The sequence below is a fragment of the Pelobates fuscus genome, chromosome 1 (genome assembly GCF_036172605.1).
Source record: "Pelobates fuscus isolate aPelFus1 chromosome 1, aPelFus1.pri, whole genome shotgun sequence".
NCBI classification, from domain to species: Eukaryota; Metazoa; Chordata; class Amphibia; order Anura; family Pelobatidae; genus Pelobates; species Pelobates fuscus.
The window spans coordinates 143,665,427-143,684,290 of NC_086317.1; the positions used below are offsets into that span (position 1 = coordinate 143,665,427).

The window sequence follows — 18,864 nt, forward strand, 5'->3', positions numbered from 1 at the left end:
CAATTTACACATTGGTATTGTAAGTACAGTAACCAAACAGGAATCCCATAAAACTATCCACTGATCTAAGGGTGCTATATTGTACACTGGATGACTCATTGTTAAAATAGGATTTCAATATCCTTCCTTAAAAGTACAAACTAATGATACATGCACTGTGTATCCTTTTATTGCTGGGTTTTTCACCAAGCAAAATGTATATCTGTCCTAGAGTTATTAAGAATGAAGGAGCATGGTTCATAATTGTCAAAGCTTTGACATAGGATGCATCTACAAGGTTTAATTTAGAGTTACCTTGCAAACCCTTGTAGAGCAATAACGAGTTAGAAGGGAAAATACAAGAAAGTTCCACAACCCTTTCGAAACAGGTTATATAGATAATGCATAAAAATATGCATTAAAAAAAGAAAAGAAAAAAATATATATGCACGCCTTTGAATATTCCTATTTTTGTAGTATTCCCAACATATTTGATTCTCATGATACTTACAGAAGTTAAGGAGTGAAACTCTGCTCATACCTGATCTCCCAGTGAACAGTACTTCTTATTTAGATTCTGAAACAGAGATTGTGGGATAGGGGCAGGTGACCATCTAGGGGTGAAACTTTAATATGCATCAGAGTTTCCGAGGAGTGTTCCATTTCCTTAACCCCTTAAGGACCAAACTTCTGGAATAAAAGGGAATCATGACATGTCCCACATGTCATGTGTCCTTAAGGGGTTAAAGGACCAATATAGTGCCAGGAAAACAAACTAGTTTTCCTGGCACTATAGGGTCTTTGGGTCCCCCCCCACACTCAGGGTCCCACTCCCGCCGGGCTGAAGGGGGAGGAAGGGGTTAATCACTTACCTTTCTCCAGCGCTCCCTCGGCGCTGGGGAAATCTCCTCCCTCTTCCGACGTCAGAGCTGAATGCGCATGAATTTGTTTCCATGTATAATGTCAATCAAAACAAATCACACTGATACATTGGTCTTTAAAGGAACTCTGTTAGGAATAGAAACATGCATTCCTAACACTATAGTGTTATACTGTTTAGCTCACCAGCCCCCCTGAGATCGCCTCTGAAAAAGTATTAAACTTACCTTTTATACCACACCTTAGTCAATCCAATGCAGGAATAGGTTATAGAAACCAGAAGCACTACATTAAAGGAGCACTATAGGGTCAGGAACACTAACATGTATTTCTAGCCACCTTGGTCTCCTCATGCCTTCCTAAATATAGTAAAATCTTACTTGTATTCAAGTATGCAGCTGCTTACTTTGTCCCTGTTTCCTTTCGACCTACCCACTGCCTGCTGACAGAAGTGGTGGCCTGATCCAATCACAATGCTTCCCCATAGGATTGGCTGAGACTGACAAAGAGGCAGATCAGGAGCAGAGCCAGCACAATTCAAACACAGCCCTGGCCAATCAGCATCTCCTCATAGAGATGAAATGAATCATTGAATCTCTATGAGGAAAGTTCAGTGTCTGCATGCAGAGAGAGGAGAGACTGAATGTTTGGATGCATTTTAGGCAGCCATGACCCAGGAATGATCTCTAACAGCTATCTGAGGAGTGGCCAGTGAAGTTATCACTAGGCTGTAATGTAAACACTGCATTTTCTCTGAAAAGACAGTGTTTACAGCAAAAAGCCTGAAGGTAATGATTCTACTCACCAGAACAAATTAAATAATCTGTAGTGGTTCTGGTGACAATAGTGTCCCTTTAACATATAAATATAATTTTGCATCCTATTTTCCAAAAAAATGGCCATTAAGGTTATTTGCACTTCGGAAACTTATTTAGTTAATCACTAAAAAGAAAAAACAACTTGAAAAAACAAATGTTATTCTGCTGGAGATTGTTTTAGGGTAAATACTATGTAATTTACAATTCCCTCATGTCTCAAAAAAAAGTCAGCATCCTATATATACACATGCTTTTATATTTTATAAAGGTTTGCCAAACCCAGTAGCCAGTCAGACATATGAAAGTTCTTATTTTTGGTCAATATGCACTTATCCTGCACTCATGGTTTTAAACTGGACTTTTAACCTACTATGAAACTCTCTCCACAGACCTAAATACCACTCATCAGTAAAATATTAATAAATGACAGCACATATGCTGTACCTATTAATTTTCCAATATGACTTCATATATTGACTTGATTATGATATATACGGAACCTTATATATGGGCTTATTCACTGCACAGTATGTTGTAGCAGAATTAGAGACTGCTCATCTGGTTTGAGATTGATTTTGAAACTCACCACAAGTCACTTATGTTAAAAAAGGACACACCAGGCTACCTTCAGGCATCAATCCAACTGAAATGCATGTGATAGGGGTTGACCTTGTAAACATACTCTGTTTCTCCACATTCATATCTTTTTAGTTTAGCTTAAAAAAAATAAATAAAGCTACTTAGTTATACTGATTTCAGAATGGCTGAGCTACAGTTAGAAAGAACCAATTTTAAAAAATGGTTTGTAAAAAGGAAGCAAGTAGCTATAGAACGTTAAAGTTTAGAAAAAAGAAAAAGATTACGAACAGGAATATAAAAAAAAAAATAATTATTAAATGCATTTAAGTAGTGTTGGTGCCTGGAGTGTTCCTGTAATAGATCCGTTCTACATGTTTTTTTGGTGCCTTCGTACTACACAGTTCTATGAAGACCCAATAAAGTAATATTATGCTAGTCAACAACACGATCTACAGTGACACCAAGTGGCCATCACCTAAAATGCAACCATTGCTCTTTGCCAAGGTTTATAAGCAATGCCAATGTCAGTGAAAAATAATATTGCATTTATAAAACTACAAATAAAAAGTGACCTTCTTTACAAAGCAAGTATTTTAATCCGATGATGTGACCTCTAATCTTGAGTGGATTCTAATTAATGAAACATGGTCATACTTTAAGAATCACAAGGGATTATTCAAATATTGTAATCTTAATAGACTTCATTTATGGATTGGAAAATTTGGCCACCAGATTTCTTACCATGATATCCAAAACAAATACAACTGAAAAATCAGTTTTCAGATTCTTCGAAAGATCACGTCTTGGGATTTTCAGGCACGAAGTCAAACTATTTTTTTCAACCTCACATTCCGCAAACATTTTCACACTTTTGATTTCTGTATGGTTGCGTGAAGAGCTGTTTCTTTATTTTGATTTAGTTTTAAGTAAGACTAAATGTTAATTTTCTGTTTTGAGATACAATTGGTTTGAAAATAGGGAAACAATACTCCTACATAAGTAGGCAAAGCAAATAGAAAGTAAATGTTCTATACAATGTTCCTTTACTACCAAAATAAATAGGTTTGCTCATCACATGTGTATGGAGCAATCTGACATGGAACTGGCTGAATTTGATAGTTTTTAAAGTATTTAATTCATGGCTAGGTTGATGTAACACTAGCTGCCAGATGGCAACATGACTTCTATTTCTTTCACATTTGTTAGTATGCCATTGTTAGAACAGTAATTATTTGAAACATCCCCTGAGGCAGGTTGGTTGGATGCTTTGGCTGGTGGGATTGGTGAAGCTGGCGACTGAGCAAGACCTGGTTTCTTAGGAGGTATAGGTGGTGGGTTCCCTCGTTCAACTCTCGATATGGTAGGAGATTTTATACCTGGAGATACTGGACTGAGAGGGCTGGAAACTTTGATAGGGTTTGGAGAGTGGCTTCCATCACTTTTCTGGTTAGATGTACTGGCAAGGGTTCTATAGTCTGTGCCAAAAGGAGAGCTATTGGGAGGCACAGATTTACTAGATGTCTGTTGACTAGTAAAGCGAGACAGAACCTGAGTGACTGTATTGCGCGCCAGCTGTTTGGCTGCAGAATTATCTGCCAAAGTTGGGGACAAATCCCTTGATGGTGGGCTTTGTAGACCTGTAACATGTTGATCCTGATCAGCCTGAGACTGGAACTTGTGACGGGCAGCATGGAAACGCTGGTTGATGCCAACTTGGTATGAGGACTGATATCCAGGGCTGCTAGCTGTTGCTCCAATTAGGCGCCTTGACAGTACTGGGGAAGAGCATGGAGAAGATGTTAAGGAGGAGGCTGCTGTGCTACTAGGAGAAGAGGATGCTCCACTGGAAGGGAGATGTGCCACCATGTGCAGAGGAGATTCTACTCTGACTGGGGAGCTCCCATTTTCAGAAACATTATCATGGGTTGTCAACTTCTCCCTTTGATTTTCTCCTACATTTAATTTTAAAGCATGTTCATTGATCTGTACAGTTGTGCTACAATGACCATTTACTTTAGAATACAGTTGTGGGATTTTAGTCTGAGTTGAGATTGGAACATGGGATTTTGTTGGCCCGTCCACCATACTTTTTTCAACTTGTACACTTTCTGTCTGGCATGAGATGGATCTAACCTCTGGCTTACTTGTTGATACATTTGATATTAGTTCTGGAGTATTTTTAGCAGACATTTCTTGAGCCTGAGGGACATCTTTTAATTCTTGGAAGGCTTTCTTTAAGGATTCAAGTTCTACTTTTAAGGACTTGGTTCGGTTTTCTTCCCGGTTTAGTTTAGCTCTCAGTTGTTCTCTTTCAATATCAAACTCCGAAAGCTGTTTTTCAACCTGGGCTTCCATTTGTAAGCTTCTCTTTTGTTCCAGTGCTATGTCATCTTCCAGCTGGTTCACTCTAGCCTTAACTTTTTCTAGTTTCAAGTTTACATCTTCAACCCTCTGCCCTTCCTCCACTGCACGATTGTTAGCTTTTGTGCACTCTTTCATGAGTACAGAAGACAGCTTCTTGTGACGCGATTTCTCTTCTTCAATCTGAGCAGAAAGTCGTTTCTGCTCCTTTTCAAGTTTCTTAACTTGTGACTTCTCAAATTCCAGCTTCAGGTGATTCATTGTTAGGGGGGGGGGGGGGGGGGGAGGTGAAAGAGAGAGAGATTTTCATGAGGATCTATGTGAGAATACAAAATGCTGACAAATTCTTTGACATACTTTTGCATTGCAGTAACAAATAATTAAAGAGCAGTACAACCTGAAAAAGTATAACAGATGATGTAATGTATTTTGACTACTTATTGCGCTGAGAAAACATACTAAAATTATCAACCTCTGCTTCTCTGCAGTAGCTATTGTGCGAGGAGTGCCTTGGCTCAATTCAAAGTAAGCAATCAAACTGTGTTACACCCAGTGGTGTATCCTGGTTTTGTGCTGCCCTAGGCAGGACAAAACTCAGGCGCCCCCCTCCCGCCCGCCCCACCCCCATCCAACCCTTCCCCCCGCCCGCACCACCCCCACCCTTCCCCCGCCCTCTAAATACACACACACACACATTCACTTACAGATACGCATACACTAGCTAACAGAAACACACACTCGCTAACAGAAACACACACACACTAACAGACACACTCACACTCACTAACAGACACACACTCACTAACAGACACACACTCACTAGCAGATACACACACTCACACTGACACACACTAACAGACATACATACACACACACTAACAGACATACACAGACACACACTAACAGACATACACTAACAGACATACACACACACACACACACTAACAGACACACACTGACATACACAGACACACACTGACATACACACACACACACTAATAGACATTCACACACACACACTAACAGACATACACAGACACACACTAACAGACATACACAGACACACTAACAGACATTCACACACACACACACATTAACAGACATACACAGACACACTAACAGACATACACAGACACACTAACAGACATTCACAGACACACTAACAGACATTCACAGACACACTAACAGACATTCACAGACACACTAACAGACATTCACACACACACACACACACACTAACAGACATTCACACACACACACACACACACACACACTAACAGACAGACACACACTAACAGACAGACACACACACACTAACAGACATACACACATACTCACTCACATATTTAACACTTTTTTTTTTTTTAAATTTACCCCCCCCCCAGCCTCCTTACCTTTGGGAATGCTGGGGGGTTCCTATTTCTCCCTGGTGGTCCAGTGGCTGCTGGGCAGTGCTGGCGGGCGGGCGGCCGGCGAGGGAGCACTTCCTCTGAGCTGTCTGCTCAGCTCCCTCGCGCGCCGCACAGTGAGGCTGGGAGGCGGAGACGGAATATGACGTCATATTCCGGCTCCCAGCCTCACTGTGCGGCACGCGAGGGAGCTGAGTAGACAGCTCAGGAAGTGCTCCCTCGCCGGCCGGCCGCCCGCCCGCCCGTCAGCACTGCCCAGACGGTATGTCAGTTAGCCGCAAGGCTAACAAGGCATTTGCCCTGGGCGTTTGGGGGCGGCTTTTTTTGCCGCCCCCTGGAAAATGCCACCCAAGGCAAATGCCTTGTTTGCCTCGCGGCTAATACGCCCCTGGTTACACCAACTGAGCACTTTCAAGCATCGGGATGATTGGCTGTGCTTTCTTCTACCTAGAAATTTGTCTACCTAGGTAATTTGTCCACCATCTAAAATGTTTTGATTGCTTATTGTCGGACAGTGCCAAGACACTACTGGCACTATAACCTACGCCTACCAACCTGTCAAATGGACAAAAAGTGACACTCAATTTTAGGGGTGTGAGTAGGGGTGTGGCCAAGGCCAGGGCGGTTCTGAGAAATTTTAGGTGCCATGTAAATACAATGTAAAACAAACAGTTAAAATATCCATACATATTAGTGGATATTTTAACTGTTTGTTTTACATTGCATTTTAATAAAGGCATTTGGCCTCTTTCCACTGTGAGTGTGCCATTTTACTTTTTTTATTATTTTCTACCTGGCATCCGATTTTAAGTTCCAGTGAGGACTACTCCAAAATAATCCACGGTGGGGATTATACCACTTACGTCTACACATATTCCTGGTACCTTTTATACTGTGAGCACTATTGTTATCTCTTTTATATTTTTTTTATCTTCATACCAATGATACCTCTGCCTACCAACACCGTCTCATGTATCCTATAAGTGGGGATTGTGCCACTGTATGCCATTCAGACTAGAGCTAGGTCAAGCTCTATCAATTATAAGTAGGCTTTTTGTATTGTAAGGCTTTTTTATATATTTTTTTTAAATTTTAAAATATATCTGTTTTTATAATTTCTGGCGCAACCTTTATCCCCCCCCTGTTTGACTTATTAAATTATGTCAGATACAGCTGAATATTTAAGTATTGGCAGGGATTTTACTGCTGCCATGCTTTGTGCCACAAATAACTAAATTATAAGCAGCCTAGTTGATGAACTGTTTATATTTCACATTATGACATGGAAAAGTGATTGGGAATGCACAAAGGGTGAATTGTAATGGGAGGAAAAAACCTTGTTAGTAAATTATATTATATTAAGTTATGTCATCAAGAGAGGACTGAGGAGAGTTTACAAGCTTTTAAATTAAATTGTATAAGCCTTGATTCTACGTACTTGATATACTTCAATTAAAACCTTACCTGAATCAGAACACATTACAATAGAAAAAAGATCCAAATTTGCTTTAAAGTGAATTGCAGTAGCCAACTAAAGGACGCTATAGTTGGTGCTAACATATTTTGTAAATTCTGACATTTCTCCATAAAGTGCCAAAGTGTGCAGGCGCATGGTCACAAAATCGTGGGGCAATGAAGTCACCACAACATGGAAATGCACTGGATGTAAGTAAATAGCATTATTTAGACTGTAAGCTCGTTTGAGCAGGGTCCTCTTCAACCTATTGTTCCTGTAAGTTTTCTTGTAATTGTCCTATTTATAGTTAAATCCCCCCTCTCATAATATTGTATGTTGGCGCTATATAAATGGCAATAATAATAATAATAATAATTACTCATCTCAGTCAATGCCATAATAGCTTTTAATGGTACAAAGGAACAAGCCCAGAGAAGTGACAGTTCTACTTTAAAAGAATTACGGACTTTCTACAAAGAAAACAGAAGCATAACAGTTTTTATTATATATATATATATATATATATATATATATATATATATATATATATATATATATATATATATATGTATATATATATATATATATATACACACACACACACACACATATATATATTATATATATATATATATATATATATATATATATTATATATAGATTTATAGATATATAAAGAAAAGAAAAGGATAGGCTAGCAACACTATTGACTACAATTTAAACTATAGTGAATTTACATTTTAGGTCCAATATACTGAATAACTTGACCCCCGAAATTTAGGTTAAAATAGTAAACTGTGAAGAGCTGGAGAATTTTTCAAAATCAAATATATTGGCTGCAAACTTGGCATATTAAATTTGCTACTATTCAGATTTGATGTAAACTATGCAAAAGAAGAACCACAACTGAACCTCTTTAATCACTGGCTTTGTACATAATAAATAACATCTTATTATAAAACATTTTCTGCTCTTTGGTTTGTCTATATTTTTATTTCTTTATTCTACATATGAATGCCAAGTTATCAGCAACATTACGCCAATTTTCTATTTTTATTTTTAATTCTTGGAACAGAAGATTTGTATTCTTGCTTGATGGAACACGTTCACTATGGATGCAATTGCACATTAACAATAATGCTGGTCTGTGATGTAAACTTTTTCTGTAATGCAAAAATCCTGTGATCAGATAGCTAAACTATAGCTACAGTATACAATAGACTGGAGCAGTCACTTCCTTCTGCTATTTATTCAGGCTAATCTATTTCCAAGTTATCAGCAGGTCAGAGATTAGAGTGCCCCTGCTGGGTTTTGCCAACTTCACATGCTCATTTAGGAAAAGTGACCATCATTCCTTTAAAGATACCAGCACTGGGTAAAAATGTAATCTGGCGTTTGTTATTTTTTTTCAGTGTCCAGATGTTTACATTTTGTTTCTAAAGCAGCAACTACTGTAATCGGGTTTATGTTGGTACTTAATCAATAAGTAAAGTATGTGCATAATGGACAGGCTTACTTGACACTAGTGTACACATGATCCAAGAGAGCAATGTGGTACACAACATTTGTACATGGCACAGTTTTATTTACCTGTTGCGCCAGTCTCTCCCTCTCTTTTTCCAACATGTAAGTAACATCGTCACCATCAGCTGCATCTTGTGCATGCCTTCTCCTCTCCTCCTCTAGGTCCAAAATAACCTGCAAAGAACACACACAGTGGGAGAAATTATGGCACAGAGGGACAGGGCAAGAATAAAACACAATATACCACTGCATCTAAAAGTGGAGCTTGGTGTGTACTCCTGGGTTTTAAAGGACCCGCTCACAGTCACCCAGATCATTTAATCTCAATGAAGTGGTTTATGTGCAGAAGCACATAGAAAAGCACTGGATTTAATGTTTTCCTTTTTTAGAAGCATTGGATGTGCACATGGTACTCGCCACACATGCACGTCAGGTTACCAATGCTCTTCTATGAGGAGTATTGAATGAACCATTGCCGTGGGAAGTCTTGATGATGCTGTGGAAGGCAGAAAGTTGAAAAGCGCTGAAGAAGTCTCAGCACTGGATAAAGGTAAGTAGAACTTTTACTTTATTTATTTTAAAGGGAGAGGAATGGAGCCTATATCTAATAAGGGACATGGGCACTATAGCATTCAGATTATAGGTTTCTGTTCCCAAAGCTTTAGTGGTTCTTTAAGAAACAAAGTCGTGCATTCATTTATATCAACATAGTAAAAAATATTTTTTTTTTTAAAAAGCATTACACATTGGTTATTTTTTTAAAAATAATTTTAGTATCTGTAAAGCTTACACCAATAGTAGAGAATACGCTGAGAATATGCTGCCTCTTGTCTCAAATCCCCACTGTATCCTTTGGATTGTAAGCTCACGAGCAATCTAGCTAAGCACTTTGTATAAAAAAAAAACTTCAATGGCAAGATGTCAGCTTATGGGCAGGGCCCTCTCTTCCTTTTGTATTTTTCTGTATATTGTACGTCCTCCACTAATTGTACAGTGCTGCGGAATCTGTTGGCGCTTTATAAATACCAATAATAAAATAAATATCTCACAGTAAGCTTTTCCTGCTCACATGTCCTTACCACTAGATGACATTGCACAGTTGCCGTGGGTGATTGGCAGTGCTATCCTGACCTTTATCCACTATATGACCATGTTGACACCAATTCTTAATGTAATTTATACCCTGCAAACCTCTCATGCCAATGCCATTCACTACACAAAAAAAAGAGTTATTTTACTGTTTGAAAAGCATGTCATTGAAAGTCGATGTAATGTGTGACAATGTCAATTAATGTGAGGAACTGGTCAAAACAAAATTGTAGGTTAAATAATAATAATAATAATAATGGCTGCTTGTACTGAAATCCTGAAAACACATATCAGCATGTGTAAAACTGTATTTTTAGATTTTGTTAGAGCAGAGCATTTTTCATTTTATTTTTTGAGAGCCCCTTAAGGCCTCAAGGCAACACTAAAACAATGTCAGTCCTTTCAAGTTACTATGATAATCCCAATAGACTCTATAAATTGAGCACAAAGAGACACTGTGGAGGGAAGCAGAATGCTTTCATTGGTTTCTATGAGTATTGCACTACCGATATAACTATGCCCTTCATATTGATATTCATATTATCCTCTACATACCAAAGGGTGAACCAGCATCTCTCAGCACAAATATATAAACAAGAAACCAGGCAGAATAAAATTCCTTCACATCTCTTCCATCAAACACATGAGAAGGAATTTAAAATGTCAATCCCTTTAGTCACACATTAAATAAGCGTAAAAAAATAAAATAAAACAGTCTCTAGGAACTTTGCCACTCCAAAAGAATGCAATACAGAACCCCCATTAAACAGAACACAGCTTTCCTTAGCAGCCTCCCTGCTCTTAAAGGTATGCTTCAAACCTCTGAAGCTTTTCAGCTTGATAAAGTGTTTTAAGGGTTAACTTGGTATTCCCAGTTTCTCACTCTGTCAAAACCCTTAGCAAAGTGTAACCCTTCTAAATGTCAGATTGAGGTAAAGGTTCTCTTTTGCCTCTGCAATTGCCACACATGCACCCTGCTTCCCAAAACTTTTCTATTAGTACTGATGACGTCCCTGAGGTAGAGCAGAATCTGTGACGTAATGCATTGTATATTTATGTAGTTGGAGTGTTTCTTTAACACAAATATGTGACTCTAGAGAAATTATATTAATCTTAATTTAAATGGTAACCCCTTATTTGTTCAGTATGCGGAATGAAAGGTTCCACTGAAATTAAGTTTTGCCCACTCTAGAGCCAGTGTTGTGGCATCAGAAACAATTACTGGGTTACTGAACTTCAGATCTGTAAAAATATCTCTGACTAAAATGTCCATCCCCACAAATTATACACTGAATAATTTGACCCCCAAAATAAATGTGCAAAGTCTGGGCCTAGGTTAGGCCTGTGGACTCATGCTTACAATTTGAGCCTAAGCTAAGAGACAGAAGTCAACAAATACTCCTGTTTCATATGAAATTATAAATGGTTTACTTATTGTATCCTGTTAAATGGTTTAATATGGTTCCCATTGTACAGCGCTACGGAATTTGCTGGCACCATATAAATAAATAATAAAAAAAAAGTGTTTAAATGTTAACAAACAGAACATTCGTGTGTAGTTTACATTTTTACCAATAGATGGCGAGGGTGTATCTCTCCAGCCAGTCAGCTGTATTTATAATACCATAAACAGTAATCATCTGCTAGCTCTCCTGGAATTTGTGAATAAAGAGTAGATAATGATAATATAAAATAATATAATAAGCATATTTGATTGAGTGATCGTGGTGATGGCAAGCACTCTAGAAATTCAATTGCTTTAAAAAAGGTGCTGGAAGTTATAAAGAGGTATGCAAAGGGTGAAGGCATTGCGTATATCAATAAAGAATTAAGCCAAAGCTTTATGTCAGTCTCGGCCATGTATCAACAACTTTATGTTCTACATATTAGTTGAACCCTAATTTTGGGGTGATATTTTTACATTGAAAATGTGGATTTATAATCTGGCATATATTGTAATACGGCAATTGTAAACTAATTATATGTATAATATAATATATGGAAATTGAGGAGTCTGAATCCAACCCCACTGCCCAATGTAGACTGCTGAGCTTGTCAATGCAAGTGTGTCATTCCATATCTTATTGATTTAATCTACAGAATTTCGAGCCTTCATGCATATTGTATTTTTTTACTCATAGCTTTACAAAACAATAGTTGTTTTATTACAATATATATTCCTGTAAAATGCATAACCTTTTTTCAAAGTTGACTTTGAATCTTTTTTTCTAAAATCCAAATAGGAACCAAACCCATCTGTGAAGAACAGGCACACCAAAACTCCTTTATTTTCACACTTACTTTAATGTTAAAAATAACAAATAAAACGAACCCCACTTTACTCCACTTTTACCTGTAAAGAGATACCGTCACTTTACTGAAAGGAACACTAACATTCGGAATACAAATCTGAATTCCTAAGGTTAGAGTGTTCCTGTCCCTAGTAGTATTAGATTCCCACCCCCATTAGTTCAGCAAAGAAAAGGTTCAAAACCTTTTTTTTTTTTTTTTTTTACACACCTTGATCCAGCACTAAGGGCACTGCTGATCTCTCCTCTCGGGCGACGGGTTAATCTAATGCTCCTTATAGAGGTGCATTGGGAACCTAATGCACAGGCTGGGCGAGTGCCACAAGTCTTCCACCTAATGTGCCAGTACAGAGAAAGGGTCTTTAGGGTCGTCATACTGACAACCTTTAGAGGAGGACGTAATGTTCTCATAAACTGCATTGTTTTACATAGTAGCATTAAGGACAGGGACACTGCCAACAGACCACTTCATTGAAATCATTTACATTATATGCCAGGGCAGCCTGGCATACTACATAACTACAAAAAAACTATTATTCATTTTATAATTATTTTTAGGGTTTTTTCACTATTTTTTTAATGTTTATTTATTTTTTATTTTTTACATACAATATCTGTGCTATACTACTGGGCTGTGACAAAATCAAAGATGCTTTCTTAAGTACATATGAGAAATGATCTACACTTCCAATAACCATTCTGTTTAGAAGGTAATGTGGAAAAAAAAATCATATAGATTCCTATGAAACAGCATGTTGCAAAAAACGCTTCATTGCTGGTCTTGTGTTTTCTACTGAGTGGCCATGTTAACTTTAAATTAAAGTGCAATACTAAAAAATGTCACAGGATGGAGCCCTCGTGATATTGTTTTTTGTTAGGTTGTACACAACCAAAGGCATGTATTGCTAGAAGAACATAACTAGATACAGTAACATAATTATCTCCATTGTACGTACAACAAAATCAAAAGAGCAATGTCTGTGCACAACTACAATAAAGAAATAAAAAAGCAACTTTAGTGTTCATATAAGACATAAATAGCTTGAATTGGAAAAACAAATCTATGTTTTTCTATAAAAGGGAAAACAAAACAAAAAACAAGGGCTCAATAGGTTTCAGAGAGCTAACCAGAGCTGTTACTGTGCTGTTATGTTCAGTAACCATCATAAATCATGAGATGATTGATATAGACCAACCACGTGTCATCATCATAACTAGTTTTTATAAGTTTTTACAAACTTAAGGTATGTACTAACGTGGACTATGAATGCAAGAATTATCATATACCTATAGCTAGCAATTTGGAATTGGGAGGTTACTGGATGCAAAAAGCTCTTCTCTGCTGAGTAGATAACATTTTAAAAGTTCACTTCCTCTTGTCTATCTTTATTGATAATGGTACAGGTAAGTTGCACATATTGTAGTCCACAGCACCTGGTGTGGAAAAGTATTCCACCATTGTTATCCACTACAAACTCCTAAATATTCCAGGAATGTTATTGCATGGGCACCTTTGTGTATATCCAACCACAGAGGAGACCCACACAAGTCATCTGAATTTCTGAACCACAGAACATCATGTGCAGACAGGGCCAGAGAGGTGACATCATAAAGTCTTTTAATCCTTTGCATTCTTTGTGAGTGAGACGCTGACCGTGTCAGCCTAAAGTATTCATAAACTCACAGGAGAATGGAGAATCTTGGTTTAAAAAAGGAAAAACATATAATAAGGCTATACGTGCCATTAAACAAATTTAATTAAGCTACATGCTATCCAACTCAACATTAACTGACTGAGTCATATTCCTTTATTGTTCCTTTCTTTGTTATAAACTAAAAATTGTGCTGTGTCCACCTGTTATTCTGTTGAATATTGTAAATTGCACTCAGAAGCTGGTGTAGCTTTGAGTAAATGTTGGAGATACATGCACGACAAAAATAAAGAATTTAAAAAAAATAAACAAATTTAATTGCAGCAGAAGTTGTACAATTGAATAAGGTAAGACACTAGATATAATGAACATGTGGTTATCCAAAACTGCATACCAAGCCCATGACCTGATTTCAGTGACGTGAACAGGGGGTAACGAGATGACCCTAGACTCTTGAGGATTGAATAAGCCATTTCACTCATTCAGTCAGATCAAAATTCTTCTGTAGATTCCAGAAACACTTTAGTACCAAATTAAATTTTTACCTTTCTATGTCGACTTTCCGCAGCTGCTAGCTGGGCCATCATTCTCTCCTGCATGGTCTTACATTGCTTCATCACTTCCTTCAAGATGTACAAGGGATTAGAACACACCGGAGGCCTCTGGCCATTGTTTTCCTCTTTAAGGGTCTCATAGTCTCGCTGCAGGGCAAGCAAGGGGTCACTGAGATTGTATTTCCCATATCGTTCTTCGATAAACCGATCTTTATGCTGTGCCTGGAAAAACAAAGATAAGTAATTAATTGTACCAACAACCGACCATTTTATATTTATAAAATGTTGGATTTCTCATACAACCAAAAACCATAATTCCCTTTAATAATGATGGCGCATTTAAAGTACTTTAAAACTTCACTACTACCACAATGATATCATTTCAAAATGATACTCAGAATTTTTAAAGCCGCTGACTTTACAATGACGCTTGCCTCAATACACAGCTGTTTTTAATATCCCTATTAAATAGAAGTCACTCTTTCATTTACTGAAACTAACCGGTATCTGCTGACAAAGTGAGTTTATAAGTGTGTTATAGCAGAGCCAATTAATTCCATAATCAAACATTTCCCAATTGTGGTATACTTTTACTTTTCAGCCAACTTTGTTTAGTTTTAAATGGTTATTCAATGTCAGAATTCAAATGGAGTTCAAAGTGAGCTTCAAATTTAAGGTCAAAATTGCTGAACTAGAATGAAAAAAAAAATATCTTTAAATCAACTATGCATTAGATTTGGCTACTTTGGCTTAAATTTGTAATTCACTTTGGTAAATAACCCTGTCTGTAATACTTATTGATGCTGGATGAAGTTGCAATTCTGAAAAGACTTGCTGATACAGTGATATGAAGTTACCACAATGTCTAAGTAAAGCAACCATGAATAAATCACTATTATAGATGTATCGCATAGCCAACATTCAGCCATTGCACTGCAAAATCTCAAAAGGTGATGGAGCAACTTTAAATAGGGGTCTGAATTGTTTCAGTGATAACAGATATTTATGTTGTTTCCCTCCCTGGCAGCATATGAATTCCACATACTGCCAATTAGCGCTTTTCATGTACCCGCCAGAAATATACCGGTACATGGACTCTACAGATGTTCAGGAAGGCATGCCCAAGGTTGCAACACGGTTTCCTTTGTTTTATGAAAACCAGCCCAGTGGTATTTCACACTCTCTTATCTCTAGTTATAAGAGTACATAGTTATTGGTTTAGGTAGCCGCCATCTTCAAAGCCTGCTGTACGACATATAGCACGTAGACCTTTGGAACAGTCAGTAATATATTGGTGGGAGTGCTGCATTCTCCTCTAACAACTATTTCCCAATAACCTCTATCCTAGAACTTTGCTGCAAATTCCAACCAATCCCATTTTAAACAGCACCTGTATACATAAATATCGTTGTGATAAAGTTGAACTGGGGCATATTTGCATAAAATTGCTACAACAAACGTAGATTTAAGGGAATATATTTTACAGATTAGAGTTAAAACATGAAATATATAGCCATTTACCACAAATGACCAAAACCAGGTTCTGGCTCATCTGTGGTAAATAATATTTTTGGACAGGATTATTACGGTACATTATCTTAGACAGGATGAGCAGCAAGTTGGGAGTTGCAGGCAAATATTTTTGCAGACAAATATTTGGCCCAAGAACACATGTACTGTCAACTGAAGTATGCAAAAATCAGAGATGTTATTCCACATGCTTGACCCGGAGTCTTTTTATTTTTTAGTTTGCAATCTGCACAGGTCTGGATCAATGGGCTTTTCACTTATAAAGGAATGACAAATAACGAACACATTGCCCACCCATAGCCTAGAGGTTTATTAACTAAACTCTTTTTCAAATCTTCTATTTTTGGCTAAAGTTTGCAATGTGGATATCAATTCACAATTATTCAGAAAATAATTGTATGATTTCAATAAACTCACAAACCTCACATATCTTTCCTAAAATATTCTATATCATTTTATATTTCATCAGTTTGGCCTTTGCAACGTAAGCACCTTATTTACTAAACAAGTAGTTTTAATGTTAAGAGTCGAGAGCTAACTTTTATGCTATAATTGCATGGAAAAAAAAATCTCGAAATTAACTGAAATAAAAAAAAAAAATTGACTGAATCATGAAATGGTTTTCAACTTGACTTTTTTTTCTGAACTTACCATGTCGGCTGTGAATTTACCAAAAATGCATTATTTAGTGAGCAAAGCCAAGATGGAGTTTTAAATGTTTCTTAGGGTCTGACACACTGTTTATTTCCTTTGCCAAAAAGGCATACCTTTATTAATCTTCCGCAGTGGAAGTTGTTGAGTTATGAGGGTACCCCTTGATACTACTTTATCACAAATATAAATATATGTAAACATATTTTATTATTTATTCATTATTTTTTATTTTTTTTACTGCATAGGTTCCTTTGTTGTCATTTTCTAAATCTCAAAATTGTTAAAAAAATAAATTAATAATAATAATAATAATAATATTAAAAGCCTACTGCATTAAGCTTCAAGCCAATTTCAGTACATAGAGCCCTATTACTGTGAGAAAAAAAATACACAACAGTACATGCACTGGTGCACATATAAAACACTAGTGATAACTCCAGTGATACATATAAAACTGTAGTGTTTTAACGGACAAGATAAAGGTCAAGCAAAGCAGGTGCACTTTATGACTTGAAGGTCAATGTGCACATGCCATGCTCTTAATATTCCCTTATCCCCAAAACATATTATTTATTCCTCCCACACACACATGCAATACAATAATGTGATTAAACTGCAGATGAAAATTGTGCGTCATGTGCAAGATGATATCATTTTGGCCCTGAACCAAAGGACCATGAAGTATTGCCAAACAAGAGAGACTCAGATGTAGCACAGCGATATTTACTTGGACACAGCCACAGAGCACCAGCTACTTGTTCTTGGTAGACACATACACACAGAACAGAAAATTGGAGAAATTCTCAGCTAAACTGAGCTAATCAGTTATGAAATTCAAATAACAATTTGCTACAATTCCTATTGCTATATTGCCCTAATTAGATTTAGATCTCCCCTCGTCCGCCTTAAAAATAGTTCACTCACTTTTCCCCGCAGTGCAGAGACTCCCTTGGTGTTGCTGCTTGCTCCACCTCCCGCATCATCATGGAGGTGTCACTTCTACGATGTGTCCAATCCAATGCTTCTCATTGAAGCATCGGCTACAATCACTGCTTGTGCATCCAATCAAATGCATCTCATGCATTGACTCACATGGTCACATGTTGCTAGTGGCTTTCTGGAAGACAGTGTTTAACCCTGCAATGTAAACATTGCCGTTTCTACAAATCTTTGCAGGGTAAAAATACAGGACTACTGCACTCAAACCAGTACATTAAGATGAAGTGGTCTGCGTGCATTTAGTGGTGGACCTTTATGACTATGGTTAAATCCAAATGTCTAAATATCAAAATCCAAATATCAAATTTTCTTGTAATTACAACAAATTTGTAAAATATTGAGCCCAGCAAGCTAAAAAGGTATTTTTTTTAAAAGTCTTATTTCCAGATATTGGGTGTAATGCATGCATGATATGTAGGGCTAGCTTACCTTTGTTGAACTAAGAGTTAATAAAAAAAAAAGAAAAAAAAATGTAATAATTCATGCCCTTCCCTTAACCTTACTTAAGCTTTTCCGTCTGATAATTGTCAACAAGACCGGCTGCTCCACATTCTGTAGACGCCCGGCTTTTGTTTCTGCAGGTTTTATTCAGAAATGGAAACAAATTCTGAGGCCGGAGTAATGTTACTAATCTGCTACCTCACTGGTTCTATAAAGCTTGTGTAATGAGTCAAGGGGTATTACATGTGCATCAGTAGTCTGTACATGTGGTAAATATGTCTGTTTGCATCATTGTTTGTATGCTCTATAGTCTATACTGTAAAAGTCTACATAGGAATCTGTACATATGATAAGCTTGTCTGCACGTCAGTCAAGTCACTGGAGTTTGCACCCATAATGTTTTTTTAATAACAGGCCATATCTACCAGTTTTGCCTGTATAGAAATACTGGTTGATAAAAAAAAAACATAAAATATAATGGTCTGTGTGTATGCATATAAATCTTTCAGTGTTGAAGGGCATTGTGGGCTGAATTGTCAAATACAGATAAATCATTGATTTTTTTGTCTACTACATTATTCATTCTTAGCATTTAGCAATGTGCTAGGTCTGACAGGGGTTCTTAACCCAG

General features: G+C 37.1%; 1 protein-coding gene across 2 annotated transcripts in view; it reads right to left on the reverse strand.

Moving 5' to 3' along the window:
* Positions 1–1,971: 1,971 nt before the first annotated feature.
* CTTNBP2NL (CTTNBP2 N-terminal like) overlaps positions 1,972–18,864 on the reverse strand; it is an 86,632-nt gene continuing 69,739 nt past the window's right edge. For both annotated transcript variants that reach the window (XM_063444330.1, XM_063444331.1), the window contains exons 3-5: positions 14,601–14,831; positions 9,072–9,179; positions 1,972–4,862 (exon numbers count right to left, since the gene is read on the reverse strand). In XM_063444330.1, the coding sequence (XP_063300400.1) occupies positions 3,414–4,862; positions 9,072–9,179; positions 14,601–14,831 (1,788 nt within the window). In that variant the 3' untranslated portion in view covers positions 1,972–3,413. The remainder of the gene's footprint in view (positions 4,863–9,071; positions 9,180–14,600; positions 14,832–18,864) is intronic.